General features: G+C 39.4%; 1 protein-coding gene across 23 annotated transcripts in view; it reads right to left on the bottom strand.

The window, feature by feature from the left end:
• Positions 1-16,648, bottom strand: part of GANC (glucosidase alpha, neutral C) — a 138,259-nt gene that overhangs the window by 28,986 nt on the left and 92,625 nt on the right. For 20 of the 23 annotated variants that reach the window (XM_054240555.2, XM_054240545.2, XM_078334053.1 and 17 more), the window contains 4 exons: positions 14,322-14,448; positions 13,330-13,409; positions 11,321-11,464; positions 10,103-10,199 (listed from right to left, as the gene is read on the bottom strand). In XM_054240555.2, the coding sequence (XP_054096530.1) occupies positions 10,103-10,199; positions 11,321-11,464; positions 13,330-13,409; positions 14,322-14,448 (448 nt within the window). Of the gene's footprint in view, positions 1-10,102; positions 10,200-11,320; positions 11,465-13,329; positions 13,410-14,321; positions 14,449-16,648 lie in introns of those variants that run through there. The other 3 variants (XM_054240547.2, XM_078334060.1, XR_013520891.1) reach the window with 2 other exon arrangements.

Raw genomic sequence — 16,648 nt, 5'->3', positions numbered from 1 at the left:
TCCTTCAATTCAGCTCTGATCTTAGTTATTTCTTGTCTTCTGCTGGGTTTTGAGGTTTTTGATCTTGCTCCTCTAGCTCTTTCAATTTTGCCAATAGGGTGTCAATTTTGGATCTCTCTATTCTCCTCATATGGGCACTTATTGCTATATATTTTCCTCAAGAGACTGCTTTAAATGTGTCCCAGAGATTCTGGCATGTTGTGTCTTCATTCTCATTGGTTTCGAAGAACTTCTTTATTTCTGCCTTCATTTCATTGTTTATCCAGTCAAAATTCAAGAGCCAGTTCAGTTTCCATGAAGCTGTGTGGTTCTAGGTTAGTTTCTGAATTCTGAGTTCTAACTTGATTGCACTATGGTCTGAGAGACTGTTTGTTAGAATTTCTGTTGTTTTGCATTTGCTGCGGAGTGCTTTACTTCAAATTATGTGGTCAATTTTAGAGTAGGTGTGATGTGGTGCTGAGAAGAATGTATATTCTGTAGCTTTGGGGTGGAGAGTTCTGTAAATGTCTATCAGGTTTGCTTGCTCCAGGTCTGAGTTCAAGCCCTGGATATCCTTGTTGATTTTCTGTCTGATTGATCTGTCTAATATTGACAGTGGAGTGTTAAAGTCTCCCACTATTATTGTGTGGGAGTCTAAGTCTCTTTGTAAGTCATTAAGAACTTGCCTTATGTATCTGGGTGCTCCTGCATTGGGTCCATATATGTTTAGGATCATTAGCTCTTCTTGTTGTATCGATCCTTTTACCATTATGTAATGGCCTTATCTCTTTTGATCTTTGTTGCTTTAATGTCTATTTTATCAGAGATGAGAATTGCAACTCCTGCTCTTTTTTTGCTCTCCATTTGCTTGGTAAATCTTCCTCCATCCCTTTATTTTGAGGCTTTGTGTATCCTTGCATGTGAGATGGGTTTCCTGGATACAGCACACTGATGGGTTTTGGATTTTTATCCAATTTGCCAGTCTGTGTCTTTTGATTGGCGCATTTAGTCCATTTACATTTAGGGTTAATATTGTTATGTGTGAATTTGATACTGCCATTTTGATGCTAGCTGGCTGTTTTGCCCGTTAGTTGTTGTAGATTCTTCATTATGTTGATGCTCTTTAGCATTTAGTGTGATTTTGGAATGGCTGGTACTGGTTATTCCTTTCTATGTGTAGTGCCTCTTTTAAGAGGTCTTGTAAAGCAGGCCTGGTGGTGACAAAATCTCTGAGTACTTGCTTGTTTGCAAAGGATTTTATTTTTCCTTCACTTATGAAGCTCAGTTTGGCTGGAAATGAAATTCTGGGTTGAAAGTTCTTTTCTTTATGGATGTTGAATATTGGTCCCCACTCTCTTTTGGCTTGTAGTGTTTCTGCTGAGAGATCTGCTGTGAGTCTGATGGGTTTCCCTTTGTGGGTGACCTGACCTTTCTCTCTGGCTCCGCTTAGTAGTTTCTCCTTCATTTCAACCTTGTTGAATCTGATGAGTATGTGCCTTGGGGTTGCTCTTCTTGTGGAATATCTTTGTTGTGTTCTCTGTATTTTCTGCATTTGAGTGTTGGCCTGTCTTGCTAGGTGGGGGATATTTTCCTGGATAATGTCCTGAAGAGTATTTTCCAGGTTGGATTCATTCTCTTCGTCACATTCTGGTACACCTATCAAACGTAGGTTAGATCTCTTCACATAATCCCACATTTCTTGGAGACTTTGTTCATTCCTTTTTGTGCTTTTTTCTCTGATCTTGGCTTCTCATTTTATTTCACTGAGTTGATCTTCGGCTTCTGATATTCTTTCTTCTGCTTGGTCAATTCAGCTATTGAAACTTGTGCATGCTTTGCGAAGTTCTCGTATTGTGTTTTTCAGCTCATTTAATTCATTCATATTCCTAAGTTATCCATTCTTGTTATCATTTCCTCACATCTTTTTTCAAGGTTGTTTGCATTGATTTAAAACATGTTTTTTTAGCTCACAAAAGTTTCTCTTTATCCACCTTCTGAAGTCTAATTCCATCATTTCATCACAGTCATTCTCCATCTAGCTTTTTTCCCTTGCTGGTGAGGAGTTTTGGTACTTTCTAGGAGGTGAGGTGTTCTTGTTTTGGGCGTTTTCCTCTTTTTGCACTGGTTTCTTCCCATCTTTGTGGAATTATCCACCTGTCGTCTGTGTAGTTGCTGACTTTTAAGTTGGGTCTCTGAGTGGACACCCAGATTGTTGGTGATGAAGTATTTCTGTTACTTGGTTTTCCTTCTACCATTCTAGCCTCTCCACTGTACGATTGTTGAGGTCTATTCCAGGCCCTGCTCGTCTGGGGTGCACCTATAGCAGCTGCGGAACAGTGAGGGATGCTACCAGTTTCTTTTTCTGCTATCTTTGTCCCAGAATGATGCCTGCTAAATGTCAGTCTTTGGATATAGAGGGGTCAGTGAGCTGCTTGAGGAGACAGTCTGTACGTTATAGGAGCTCAAGTGCTGAGCTGTGAGCTCTGTTGTTCATTCAGGGTTGTTAGGCTGCTACGTTTAATTCTGCTGCAACAGAACTCATAAAAAAACCTTTTTTTCTCAGATGCTCTGTCTCAGGGGGATTGGGGATTTCTTTGTTAGTGCCCGTTGTGCTGTCCTGCCCAGCTAGGAGGCAGTCTAGTCACTATTTGCCTGCCAAGGCTCCGCCCTGCTGGTGTGAGGTTTGCCCTGTTCCTGCAGGCTCTGCCCTTCTGCTGTGGTCTCCGCCGTGCTGCCACGGGCTACGCCCTGTGGCGGAGTCTCTCTGTTGTAGCAGGTTTCCTCGGCAATGGCAGGCTGCATCAGCAATGGGCGTGTACTTCAGTAGAAGCGAATTGCCTCAGTAATGGCAGACGCCCCTCCCCCACAGAGATGCACCGTCCTGTGTTCAGCTGTGCCTGCGCCTGGAGCGTTTGGAATCGCCGTTTTGTTTGTCCCACTGCGCTACCCCAAATGCTGCTTCCCTGGAATCTCCTGAGCTGGTTCACTGTCCACGTCCTGTTCAGTCTCAAGTTCAGCCCTCTCAAGTCTCAGGTTGCCGGTTTTACAGGGCACTCGCACCAGTGCTCTTTGTGCGGAGCACTGTGTAGCGCCGCTGCGCTACAGCACTGGCCAAAACCTCTGCCTGGTGTCCCGCGTCTCTTTTATACCTGGGAATTTCCCCGTTCTGTGGGCAAGAAAGATCCCTCAGGAAATGCGGCCCTGACTCACCCTTTCTGCGCATTCACTGAGAGCTTCAATCCTGGGTTGTTCTCATTGCGCCATCTTCAAATCTTTGTATATTTCAAAGCGATAAAGATTTTCTCCTGGCCAGGTACAGTGGCTCACACCTGTAATCCCAGCACTTTGGGAAGCCAAGGCGGGTGGATCACGAGATCAAGAGTTCAAGAGCAGCCTGGGGGTTGGGCGTGGTAGCTGACGACTGTAATCCAAGCACTTTGGAGGCCTAGGTGGGTGGATCACCTGAGGTTAGGAGTTCAAGACCAGCCTGAGCAATGTGGTGAAAACCTATACTAAAAATACAAATGTTAGCCTGGCATGGTGGTGGGCACCTGTAATCCCAGCTACTCAGGAGGCTGAGGCAGGAGAATTGCTTCAACCTGGGAGGTGGAGGTTGCAGTGAGCCAAGATGGTGCCACTGCATTCCAGCCTGGATAACAGAGCAAGACTCCATCTCAAGAAGAAAAAAAGATTTTATTCTGTTGTATTTTTCCAGACATTTAATTGCTTGTATTTTTAGCTTTTAAAATTAATTTTTGAGTTTAATTTTGAATATGGTATAAGGTAGAGGTGTAGTTTCATTTTTTTCCCTACACAGATATCCAGTTATTTCACAACAATTTACTGAAAAAAATTATGATTTCTCCATTAAATTGCCTTAGAAACTTTGTTGCAAAGCAGTTAATCACATATGTGTTAGATACACTGGATTTTCTACTCTATTCCATTGATCTATATACTTATTTCCTCCTACCTCCACCATCTCCTGCTCCCCAAAGAAAACCCTGTATAATTTGAGAGAAGAGTTACAGCCCATATAGGGGAGACATAAAAACAGTAGCAATAACATTAATTAACATTTATTGAACCTGTACTGAACCAGGTGTTATGCTGAATAGTTTGCTGGTATTATCCTACTTAATCACAACAATCCTATCAGATGAACACTATTATAAACTCCATTTTACAGATGATGAAAGTATAGCAAGAAGTGAATACATAATCTACCCAGAGTTACACAGTTATTAAGTGGTAGAGTCAAAATTTGGGCCCAGGCCCTCAGACGAAGACAGTGTTCTTGTTCTTGTTTACTGAATAGTTGCTGAGGGTTTGTCATGAGAGAATATATCCCACCAAAGAGAGCCATAAAAGGGAAAAATCATATTTTACTAAATATATACCACTCCTGGCCAGATGCAGTGGCTCAATCCTAGCACTTTGGGAGGCTGAGGGGAGTGGATCATGAGGTCAGGAGATCAAGACCATCCTGGCCACATGGTGAAACCCCGTCTCTAATAAAAATACAAAAAAATTAGCTGTGTATGGTGGTGCATGACTGTAGTCCCAGCTACTCAGGAGGCTGAGGCAGGAGAATTGCTTGAACCCAGGAGACAGAGATTGCAGTAAGCTGAGATCACTCCACTGCACTACAGCCTGGGTAACAGTGTGAGACTCCGTTTCAACAAGAACAACAAAAAAATATATATATATGTGTGTGCATGTGTGTATATATATGTGTGTGTGTGTGTGTATACACACACACACACACACACACACACATACTATTCCTGAAGCATTTTTGTCTATCTTCTAGCAAAATAATTTTGGTAGCTATTTTTGCTTTAATCTTTCATAGAAATTTTAGGATGCACTATGGCCAAGGAAAAAAAATTCTTTTTTTTTAAGAGAAAAAAGAAAGAAAGGAAGAAAAAAAAGAGAGAAAGAAAGGAAGAAAGAAAGAAAGAAAGAAAGAAAGAAAGAAAAAGAACAAAAGAGAAAGAAAGAGGAAGGAAAAGAGGGAAAGAGAATGGGAATCTTGCTCTATTGCCCAGGCTAGAATGCAGTCTAAAAATGGGTATTAGAAACCTCTTTTATGCCAATAAATGTGCTTAACAATGGAGACAGGAAGGAAAAAGGGAGGAAAATAACAAACAAGCAGCCAACCAATATTTCATTTAAATCTGTAGAATGCTATGTAACTGCTTAGGAGTGATTTACTTCCAATTTTGTGGTCACTTTTAGAATAGGTGTGATGTGATACTGAGAGAAATGTATGTTTTGTGGATTTGGGGTGGAGAGTTCTATAAATGTTTATTAAGTTTACTTATTTCAGGTCTGAGTTCAAGTCCTGGATATCCTTGTTAATTTTCTGTCTCATTGATCTGGCTAATATTGACAATGTAGTGCTAAAATCCCCCACTATTATTATGTGGGAGTCTAAGTCTCTTTGTAAGTCATTAAGAACTTGCCTTATGTATCTGGTTGCTCCTGTATTGAGTATGTATATATTTAGGATCATTAGCTCTTCTTGTTGCATTGATCCTTTTACCATTATGTAATGTCCTTCTTTGTCTCTTTTGGTCTTTGTTGCTCTAAAGTCTATTTTTTAGTAGGAGACAAGAATTCCAACTCCTACTTTTTTTTCCCTCTCCATTTGGTTGATAAATCTTCCTCCATCCCTTTGTTTTGAGTCTTTGTGTATCCTTGCATATGAGATGGGTCTGGATGCAGCATACTGATGGGTTTTGGCTTTTTACTCAATTTGCCTGTCTGTGTCTTTTGATTGGGGTACTTAGTCCACTTAAATTTGGGATTGATATTGATATATATGAGCTTAATACTGCCATTTAATGCTGGCTGGCTGTTTTGCTCACTAGTTGATGTAAATTCTTCATTATGGTGGTGCTCTTTACCTTTTGGTATGTTTTTGGAATAACTGATACTAGTTGTTCCTTTCTATGTGTAATGCTTCTTTCAGAAGCTCTTGTAAAGCAGGCCTGGTGGTGATGAAATCTCTGAGTACTTGCTTGGTTGCAAAAAATTTTATTTTCTTTCACTTATGAAGCTTAGTTTGGCTGGATATGAAATTCTGGGTTGAAAGTTCTTTTCCTTAAGGATGATGAATATTGGCCCCCACTCTCTTCTGGCTTGTAGGGTTTCTGCTGGGAGATCTGCTGTGAGTCTGATAGGCTTCCCTTTGTGGGTGACCCGACCTTTCTCTCTGGCTGCCCTTAGTATTTTCTCCTTCATTTCAACCCTGGTGAATCTAATGATTATGTGCCTTGTGGTTGCTCTTCTTGAGGAATATCTTTGTGGTATTCTCTGTATTACCTGGAATTGAGTATTGTCCTGCCTTGCTAGGTTGGGAAAGTTTTCCTGGATAATATCCTGAAGAATATTTTCCAGCTTGGAGTCATTCTCTTCATCACATTCAGGTACACCTATCAAACGTAGAATAGGTCTTTTCACATAGTCCCATATTTCTTGGAAACTTTGCTCCTTCCGTTTTAGCCTTTTTTCTCTAACCTTGCCTTCTTGTTTTATTTCATTAAGTTAGTCTTCAACCTCTGATATCCTTACTTCTGCGTGATCAATTCAACTGTTAAAACTTGTGCATACTTCGTGAAGTTCTCGTATTGTGTTTTTAAGCTCTATTAATTCACTTATATTCCTCTCTAAATTGTCTATTCTCATTAGCATTTCGTCAAATCTTTTTTCAAGATTCTTAGTTTCTTTGCATTAGGTTAGAACATGTTCTTTTAGCCCACAGAAGTTTCTTATTATCCACCTTCTGAAGCCTGACTCTGTCAATTCATCACACTCATTCTCCATCAGGCCTTGTTCTGCTGCTGCTGAGGAGCTGCGATCCCCTGTAGGAGGAGAGACATTCTGATTTCGGGTATTTTCAGCCTTTTGGTTTCTTCCCATCTTTGTGGATTTACCCACCTGTCGTCTTTGTAATTGCTGACTCTCAGATTGGGTCTCTGAGTGGACATCCAGCTTGTTGGTGATGAAGTTTTTTTTATTTCTTAGTTTTCCTTTGGTGGACACCCCTCCCCCACAGAGCTGAACTGTCCTTGCTGTGAAACTCAATCTTCAGCACTTCCAATGGCTGTTTTTTTGTGGGGGCACTGCGCCGGCTGAAACAGCGGCATTGAGATTCGTGGCACTTTTCTGCCTGGGAATCTCCTGGTCTGGCTCCCCACTTCAGTCAGCTGAATGGGCCACTCTGCATTCCCAGAGCTCCAAATGCCAACCAAAAGGGCACCCAATTCCACACACTCCGCACCAAGAACCGCTGCACTGGGGCGCCTGCAAAACAGCCACGATGGCCAAAAGAGTCACGCTGGTGACCCATGGGGCTCCTCCACTGGGAATCCGCCAGTCTGTGGGCAACAAATCTGGAAGTGTGGCATCCACTCACTCTCTGCGCCTTCACTGGGAGCTACAATCCTGAGCTGCTGCCAATCGGCCATCTTGGATCTCTCTCCTTTTTTTTTTGAGATGTTCTTTCACTCTATGGCCAGGCTGGAGTGCAGTAGTACAATCTTGGCTCACTGCAATTTCCATCTCCCAGGTTCCAGAAATTATCCTGCCTAAGCCTCCTGAGTAGCTGGAACTACAGGAACATGCCACTATGCCTGGCTTGTTTTTGTATTTTTAGCAGAGTGGAGACTTTACCATGTTGCCCAGGCTGGTCTTGAACTCCTAACCTTGAGTGAACTGCCCACCTGCCTCAGCTTCCCAAAGTGCTGGGATTACAGGCATGAGCCACTGCTCCTGGCCACCAAAAAAAACCATATATATATATATTTTTTCTTTGTTTCTTTTTTTTTTTTTGATATGGAGTTTCACTCTTTTTGCCCAGGCTGAAGAGCAATGGCACAATCTTGGCTCACTGCAACCTCTGACTCACAGGTTCAAGCAATTTCTGGCCTCAGTCTCCCTAGTAGCTGGGATTACAGGTGCTTGCTACCATGCCTGGCTTTTTTTTTTTTTTTTTTTTGTATTTTTAGTAGAGATGGGGTTTCACCATGTTGATCAGGGTGGTCTTGAACTCCTGACCTTAGGTAATCCACCTGTCTCGGCCTTCCAAAGTGCTGGGATTATAGGTGTGAGCCTGTCCCCAAAAAAAATATTTTTGAGGGATTGTTCTTTTAAAAAAGTATTCTAATTTTTCTTTGAATTCAAGGGAGATATATACATATCTACATAATTTTGAAACCCTTATGAAGACATTCTCATCAAGAAACAAAGCTCACATTAACATGCAGATATTTTCATATCTCATACTACTGTTTGGTCAGAAGCTCTCTTTGGCTATTGGTCATAGCATATGACTTAACAAAGTAGTGTTTCCTATGATGTTTTACTAAACAGTGAAGCAAAGCTGATAGTTTTACACGGAGTACTACAGGTTAAGCAGTGGACCAACATAAGAGATCAACAATAACCTAATGTTCAAATTTCTGTTATTTTTTTTAACTGTTGATGGTAAATGTTTTAATTAAAAATACTTTTTTTGTGATTAAAAATGATACTTGTAGACAATTTGTAAAATAAAGATAGGTAAAAGAATAAAATGAAAATAATCACCAAGCTATTATATTTTCTTATATTTAACTTCCTATCTACCTATGTACTGATTTAAATTACTACCCTACATTTATTTTTTATACAACTGAGATAATAAGAAATAAGACTTGATGTCTGACAGATCAGTAAGGTGACTACAGTTAGCCTTAATTGTGCACTTCAAAAAAAACTAAGAGAATTAATTTAAATGTTTCTACCATAAAGAAAATATACATATTTAAGGTGACCAATATCCCAATTACTCTGATTATATGAATATATCAAATTATCACACATACCCTGAAAATATGTGCCTCTAATACATATCAATAAAAAATAGGATAATATTATAAACAGGCATTCCTTTTTTATCATGATATAACGAACATTTTCTCATGCAATTAAAACTACCCTTAAAATAGCCTCATGAAAAGAAAAAAGAAAAAAAATTTAAAAACATAAATAGCCTCACAATAATCTATCATATTATTATACCATACTTTTATAACTATACCCTTACTGTTATATATTTAGATTTTCTTTCTTATTTTTGTTTCAAGGACTACTGCTGTGTTGAATACCTCTGTACATGAATCTTTGCCTGAGATTGTAAGGTTCTGGCCTTTTCCATAATGCCACAGGGCCTGGTTTTCAGAGTTGGAGTGGGAGGCTTAATAATGTCCACAGTATGTTAAGGGCTCTCAGTTGTTTATGCAAGGCCGGGGGACTTAAAATAGCTTTCCTGCCACAGGGTGGTGAAACTGAACCAGATCTGCATTAGCTGGTAAAGTGCATCCAGTTATAGATGACCCTGACCATACACAACAGCCAGGTCTATTTTAAGCCATATTGCTAAGTGGAACAGGTGGTTAATGGAATGTGTTAGCGGTGTTATCTCCTTGGATTTGATAAATCAAATAGACAGGATCAAAGATGACTATTCCAGCAAACTGAATACTTTGAAGTCACTCTCCCAACAACTAGGTGGCCATTTCTTTAGTGGGAAACAAGTATCAAATGACCAAAATTTGTTTATTCTGTCTTATAGGACAAAATGCGTACTTCAAGGAACACCATGGTCTACAATCAAAGGTCTGGCCAATGGCTATTGAAAAGGAAGGCATCAGCTGAGTGTGGTGGCTCACACCTGTAATCCCAACACTTTGGGAGGCTGAGGCAGGCAGATTGCTTGATTGCAAGAGTTTGAGACCAGCCTCGGCAACATGGTGAAACCCTGTCTCTACCAAAAAATACATATACATATATAAATTAGCTGGGCATGGTGATGTGCACCTGTAATCCCAGCTACTCGTGAGGCACAGGTGGGAGGAGTGCTTGAGCCTAGGTGGTTGATGCTGCAGTGAGCCATAACTGTACCACTGCACTCCAGCCTGGGCAACAAAGTGAGACTCTGTCTCAGACAAACAAATGAAAAAGAAAAAAAGAATGAAAACAAAGGATCAACACAGTAACATTACATTCTATAAAAGGTTAAAAAAAACCCCAAGTTGTTAACATGTTTTTAAGTCTAATATGAGCCATTCCTTACCATACTTTTGTGATCCAGCAAAGAAAGAACGTGTAAGAACAAAGGGTCTCTCCTTTCCTTTAGATCGTTGTATCAGTCCTTCTGCAGTAGCCATTTGCTGTAATACCAAACAAGACAAATTTCAAAGAGATGATTGGATTTGTACAGACATCCCCAATAAGCTATCTAAAATACAAAAAGCAAATAGCAGGCAAGAGTGTGAAATGGAAAATATTAAAATGAATCCATAAAATAATTTTTGTGGCATAATAAGACTACTCCAAATTCTCCCATTAAAAGAATGGAAAATTTTCTTTGGTTAACAATAGCAATGAAACAATAATAAACAATCAGCTAGCATTTCTTTGGTGCTTACTATTGCTAGGCACTTGATATAATTTTCTCAGATAGTCTACATAAAAACCTCTGAGACAGATGGTTTTGATTGGTAGGAAAAACTGAGATTCATTTTAGCTGAGAGGTTAAATGACTGGTCCTAACCTAAATAAGAAAGCTCACTAACTAAAGCAGTCTATAGTTATTGCAACAGGCTGTTAAAGATGCAAACACATTACTATCTAAAAACTGTGCTTATATTTAGCCAGCAGCTCCCATCAGAAAATACCAATGGGCAAGAGGGCCATAGGAATATGTTCCCAATTTGAAAATAACAAAGAACCATGGGTATATATGATAACAAGTGTCTGCCAAGTCTTTAGGATGCAGTTGGTAAATGAAAGGTAATTTTATCACCTTTATTAAGAAAACTAAGTACTTAAGGAAGGCTTTACATTTTTAAAGCATACTTATTTAAATTATATGTCTGTGTTCTAAATCTTGCTCCTCCAGTGTGACTATAAGACTTGCTGTATTTAGATATTTGTGAAATCTTAAAACAATTGTTTTAATTACCTTCATTCACATATTTATACACTGCTTGCATCAATAAAAGTTTGAGCTAGTGAGTGCCAGTTATCAAGGCTACTATCAAGGCAGAGGTTTTTATGTTATAATTAATTTCATAATATTTAAAAGTTCATCCAGTTCATCATGAAAAGAAAAAGCAAAGGGAGAAATAATAAAAAGTCTTGTATTGGCTACTACCTAAGACTCATTGCAGCTGTCAGAAAAGACACACAAAGACAAATAAACAGTAGAGCACAGCTATGATTTTACAAAGCAAATGACTTTCAGCCAAAAGGCAGGTCACATGAGCCCAGTTCTTTCTGGATGTCTTACGTGATAAAAACCATAGATGTTGTGGAGTTCTCTGTGCTCCCAATTGCCATGATGAATGGCATCCTTCTGCATGGTTTGTTCTGGCCCTCTAAAGACAGAGGGCTCATTCATGTCATTCCAAAGGAAGAGGATGTCCGTAGATCCCTAGGAAGTAAACCTTGGTCATAATGACACTCCTACATTGATGATATCTATATAATAGCTGTCACCATTCTACTTTCCTACCTCATTTTAAAAACTATGTTTATTATCTATGCTCTATCCTCTGCTTCACTGCTAGAGTATAAGTTCCACAAGGCATGACATTTTGTCTGTTTTGTTCATTAATAAATCCCAAACATCTAGAATGAACTAGCACCTGGCCCACAGAAAGATTTCAATAAATATTTGCTGATGAATAAAGAATGCTTCCCTGGGTTGTCTGTGAAATATATATTGCCTGGCAAGTTCCTTCCAAGACCTCCCAACAGGACCCTGAGGAAAAAGGTTGTGAATGTTCACACTTAGGCTCTTTCTCATGTATCATATGCCAGGACTCTTAACTAAGGGCAACTATAGCTGAACATGACAAAATTCTATTTTTCCCTCTAATACTTTGAAAGACCTGACAGCCAATATACCTGTTTGTTAACATGATCTATAGTTTGTATTCTACACAGAATTGTTCAATTTAAGAGTAGGAAGGGACAGGTGAGTCATCTAGTTAAAACGGCATTGCAGAATCCCTGGTCTTTTCTAGAATCCCTGATCTTTCAGCATTTCACTGAATAGCTAAAAAGATAGGGAGTGCCTCAGGTAGCTCATTCCACTATTTTCCAGAAGTCTTGCTCCTTGTAAAACTCCCCTCACAGAGCCTACCTAGCTTGCCTTCTGGGACTCCATGGAATACATCTGTCACCTCGCCCACATGAAAGTTTTTCAAATGCCTGGAGGTGGCTTACTTGTCTTCTTTTGACTCTTTTTTCTCGATTTCTAAAATGTACATTTCTATGAACAAGGGTTTATTATTTCCAAATATTTAACTACCTTATCTTTCCGTTTGTACCATCTAAGGCAGGGATTGGGAAACATTTTTGGTAAAGGTCCAGATACTAAATATTTTCAACTTTGCAGGCCATGAGGTCTCTTTTTCAATTCTTCAACTCTGCCATAGTAATACGAAAGCAGTCACAAATAACAGGGAAATGAATAGGCATGGCCAGATTTGGCCCAAGGCCCTGTACTAAGTTGTTTACTAGTGCCCTAATACTTGATGCCCAGACACTAAAGTTTAGTGTTTAAAAGCTGGTCTTGGGAGACAAACAGATCTGAGTTCAAATTTTGGTTCCATCATTAACTAGATGCGTGACCTTGGCAAGTTTTTAAACTTTTCTGTCTCAATTTCTTAATCTATGAGGTTAGATTTGTATTTATAGTTCCAATTTCAGAGGGTTATTATAAAGACAAATGGTTTGATGCACATAAAGTCCTTAGCACAGTGCTTGGAATGTATCAAGTATTCAACTTGCATTAGATATCATCATCGTCATCACTGCCATCATCAATATCATCATAATTGGTTGAAAACAGTTCTCCAGATACGGCCTCTCCAGTTTTCCCTGTGATTCTTATCAGCTTGTTTAAAAATTGTACTTCACTTTTAATGACAAATATGTTGTTAGATATTTTCACATGTATCATCATATTTAATTAACAGTTATGGAATACAATTTTATATAAAAATATATATAGCAATTTGAAAATATAATAAACCTCTGCTATAAAATACTTTGATATATCATACAGTCTATTATAATAGAGGTCAAATCACAGCTTTTGTGCATTTGGTAATGCATATGGCACCTCTCCCAGCACCCCCAGAGTCTGCAATATGGCGGCCATACTTTCCTTTTAATATGAGCATTATATATCAAAGCTACTGAACGAAAATAAATGGTTCTATTCAATCATTTTTTCTGCTTCTTTCACTCTTTAAGTAATTAGAAAAGAGAAAAGGAATAAAAACCAACCTGATACACAGGGAAAGAAAAAAGACTTGAATACCACTCTCTAACCTTGGGATTGGTGAAATCCAGGTAAGAGGAGAGACCTGTGGAGGCAGAACAATAGGCAGCCTGTTAGGAACAGTGGACCTCACAGCTAGATGCGTTGTAAAGTAGATATCAGATGTGAGAGCTGGGAAATAGGCACCTTACATGAACATAAAAGTTGGCTGACAGAGGAGTGGTCTGTTGAGAAGTGCATAAAGGCAATGCTGGGCTCCAGTAACAATGACTAGACCTTTCAACACCAGAGGCACAGGGGAATGTACAAGCATCATGATGGAGCCTGTCCCTGATGGCCTAAGATAGCCCAAGTAAGGATGGTAAATATTCTGCAGTGATCTCGATTCTTAAAGAGAACAGAGAAGTGTGTTCAAGTGGTGTAAGGGGAAAAAAGAAAGGCACAGAGTTTCTCTACAGTACATGGACTTATAATAGAGTGGTATGATATGTGGTGATTTTCCTTTTGTCCTTGAGGACTTTCTACCGAGGCTTTAAATGAATAATTTTTAATAATTTTTGAAATGAAGAATCCATAGTCACCAGGGTGGCTGAGGTCACTCATGTAAGGCTGGGAAGTCAAAACTATGGGTTAAAAGGGTGAAAAGCAATCACAAGGAGAGAGCTTGCAGGATCCCCTTTTTTTCTTTCTCCTTTCTCCTCCTCTTTCCTCATTCCCCAAATTTTTATCTCTATTTGGTTACAAAAAAAGCATGCCACTGAGGTTTGATTGTTTATTTCCATTCACTCATTCAATTACTGATAAATACACAAAATTACAGTACCAGATGTTATGAAAGATGCAAAAGAAGGCAATACTATCTCTTACTTAAATTAGATGCTTAGAATGTAGTTAGAGGATTAAGAGACATCTACATGGGAGCAGATAGGTAATCATGTACCCTTCTTAATCAGGATTAAACAAGTGTAAATAACAAGTGTATAAAGTGATTTCATACCAGGCCAGCACACTCCTTCAAAGTCTTCCCCTTCCTGATTCCTCACAAAGAAGCCCTGCTCTTTGGCCTTCACATATACTGAGTAGTCAGGATCAATCTTGATGTGGGGATCACTGATGACCACAAGCTGTCAGGACATAAAGGTTTAAAGGTCTCATCAGTTTTATGTAAGACAAGTGTTCAATTATATGTTTCACCATAGTTTGGGGGTTCAATTTTTACAAACAACTATAACTAGTATTGAAATATTTCAGACACAAAAATAAAAACAAAAAAGAGAAATATTTCAGATACCAGTAAAACCCTATGACCCTTCATGTGCTTATGAGAGGTTCAATTAATATCAAAACCAAGCCAATGTTGGCTAGGTGCAGGAGCTCACATCTGTAATCCCAGCACATTGGGAGGCCAAGGTGGGAGGACTGCTTAAGGCCAGGAGTTTGAGGCCAGCCTGGGCAACATAGTGGAAACCCACCTCTATAAAAAAATTTAAAAATTAGCTGGGTGTGGTGGTATCCACCTGTGGATCCAGCTACTCAGGAGGCTAAGGTGGGAGGATTGCTTGAGCCAGGGTGGTCACTGCTGCGGTGAGCAGTGATCATGTCACTGCAATCTAACCTGGGTGACAGCAAGATCCCATCTCTAAAAAAGAAAAAAAACAAAAACAAAAACAAAACAGGCCAATGCTCTTTTATAATTATTGCTGCCTAACTAATACATGTTCTTTAAATAGCATTGATTAAGTCTCTATCCATCCATGATGCTGGGTGCTGGATATTATACATAGAGAACTAAGTTGGCAGGGCACCTGCTCCCTAGACATTTAGATGCTCAGATAATATTGATATAAATAAAATTAAAGAAAGCAAGAGAATAACACATTAAAAACAAAGAAAGTCCCCAAGTTCAGTGGTGGAGGCATATTAGGAAGGAGATTTGAGAAAAGCTATAAGTCATAGTGTTGTAACTCTAGCATCTCTCCCTGCCTTTCTAATACCATACATACATACATATTCATACTTCCACCAGTCTAGGCCCTCAAAAACACTTTATTTGGCTAGAGCACCATCTAATCATCCTTCCTCATCACTATTCTGATCTGTCCTCAATACTAAAGTTTAATTCTTCATTGCTCAAAAATTTTCTTAAATTTTTGTTTGTTTGTTTTTTGAGACAGTCTCACTCTGTTGCCCAGGCTGGAGTGCAGTGGTGCAATCTTGGATCACTGCAACCTCTGCCTCCCAGGTTCAAGTGTTTCTCCTGCCTCAGCCTCCTGAATAGCAGGGATTATAGGTGCCCACCACCATGCCCAGCTAATTTTTTTTTAGTGGACATGGGGTTTCACGATGTTGGCCAGGCTGAGTTCAAACACCTGACCTCAGGTGATTCCCCCACCCTGGCCTCCCAAAGTGCTGGGATTACAGGCATGAGCCACCATGCCCAGACTAAATTTTTAAAGTAGTAAAATACACATAACAAAAAATTTACCATCCTAACCATTTTTAAGTGTGCAGTTTAGTACTGTTAAATATGTACATTCACAATGTTGTACTCAATCTCCAGAACTCCCATGTTGCAAAACTAAAACCAAACCTCTATCCTCATTAAATAATTTCTCATTCCCTCCTCCTAGCCCCAGCAAACACTATTCTATAATACGTTCTGTCTTTATGAATCTGACTACTCTAATTACTTTAAATTAGTGGAATCATACAGTGTTTGTCTTTTTCTAACTGGCTTATTTCACTTAGCATATATCATCAAGGTTAATCCGTGCTGTAGTATCTATTAAAATTTCCTTCCTTTTATTTATTTATTTTTATTTATTTTTAAATTTTTTTATTGGATTTTAGGTTTTGGGGTACATGAGCAGAGCATGCAAGACAGTTGCGTAGGAACACACATGGCAGTGTGCTTTTCTTTCCTTCTCCCCTTCACCCACATTTGGCATTTCTCCCCAGGCTATCCCTCACTACCTCCCCCTCCCACTGGCCCTCCCCTTTTCCCCCCAATAGACCCCAGTGTTTAGACCCTTTCTGTGTCCATGTGTTCTCATTTTTCATCACCCGCCTATGAGTGAGAATATGCCTGGCACGATAAAAACCCTAGAAGGAAATCTAGGCAAAACTATCCAGGACATAGGAGTAGGCAAGGACTTCATGAACAAAACACCAAAAGCATTGGCAACAAAAGCCAAAATAGACAAATGGGACCTAATGAAACTCCACAGCTTCTGCACGGCAAAAGAAAGAGTCACTAGAGTGGATCGGCAACCAACAGAATGGGAAAACATTTTTGCAGTTTACCCATCTGACAAAGGGCTGATA

This window comes from Callithrix jacchus, chromosome 8 (genome assembly GCF_049354715.1).
Source record: "Callithrix jacchus isolate 240 chromosome 8, calJac240_pri, whole genome shotgun sequence".
NCBI classification, from domain to species: Eukaryota; Metazoa; Chordata; class Mammalia; order Primates; family Cebidae; genus Callithrix; species Callithrix jacchus.
This window is presented reverse-complemented; position numbering and strand designations above follow the sequence as displayed.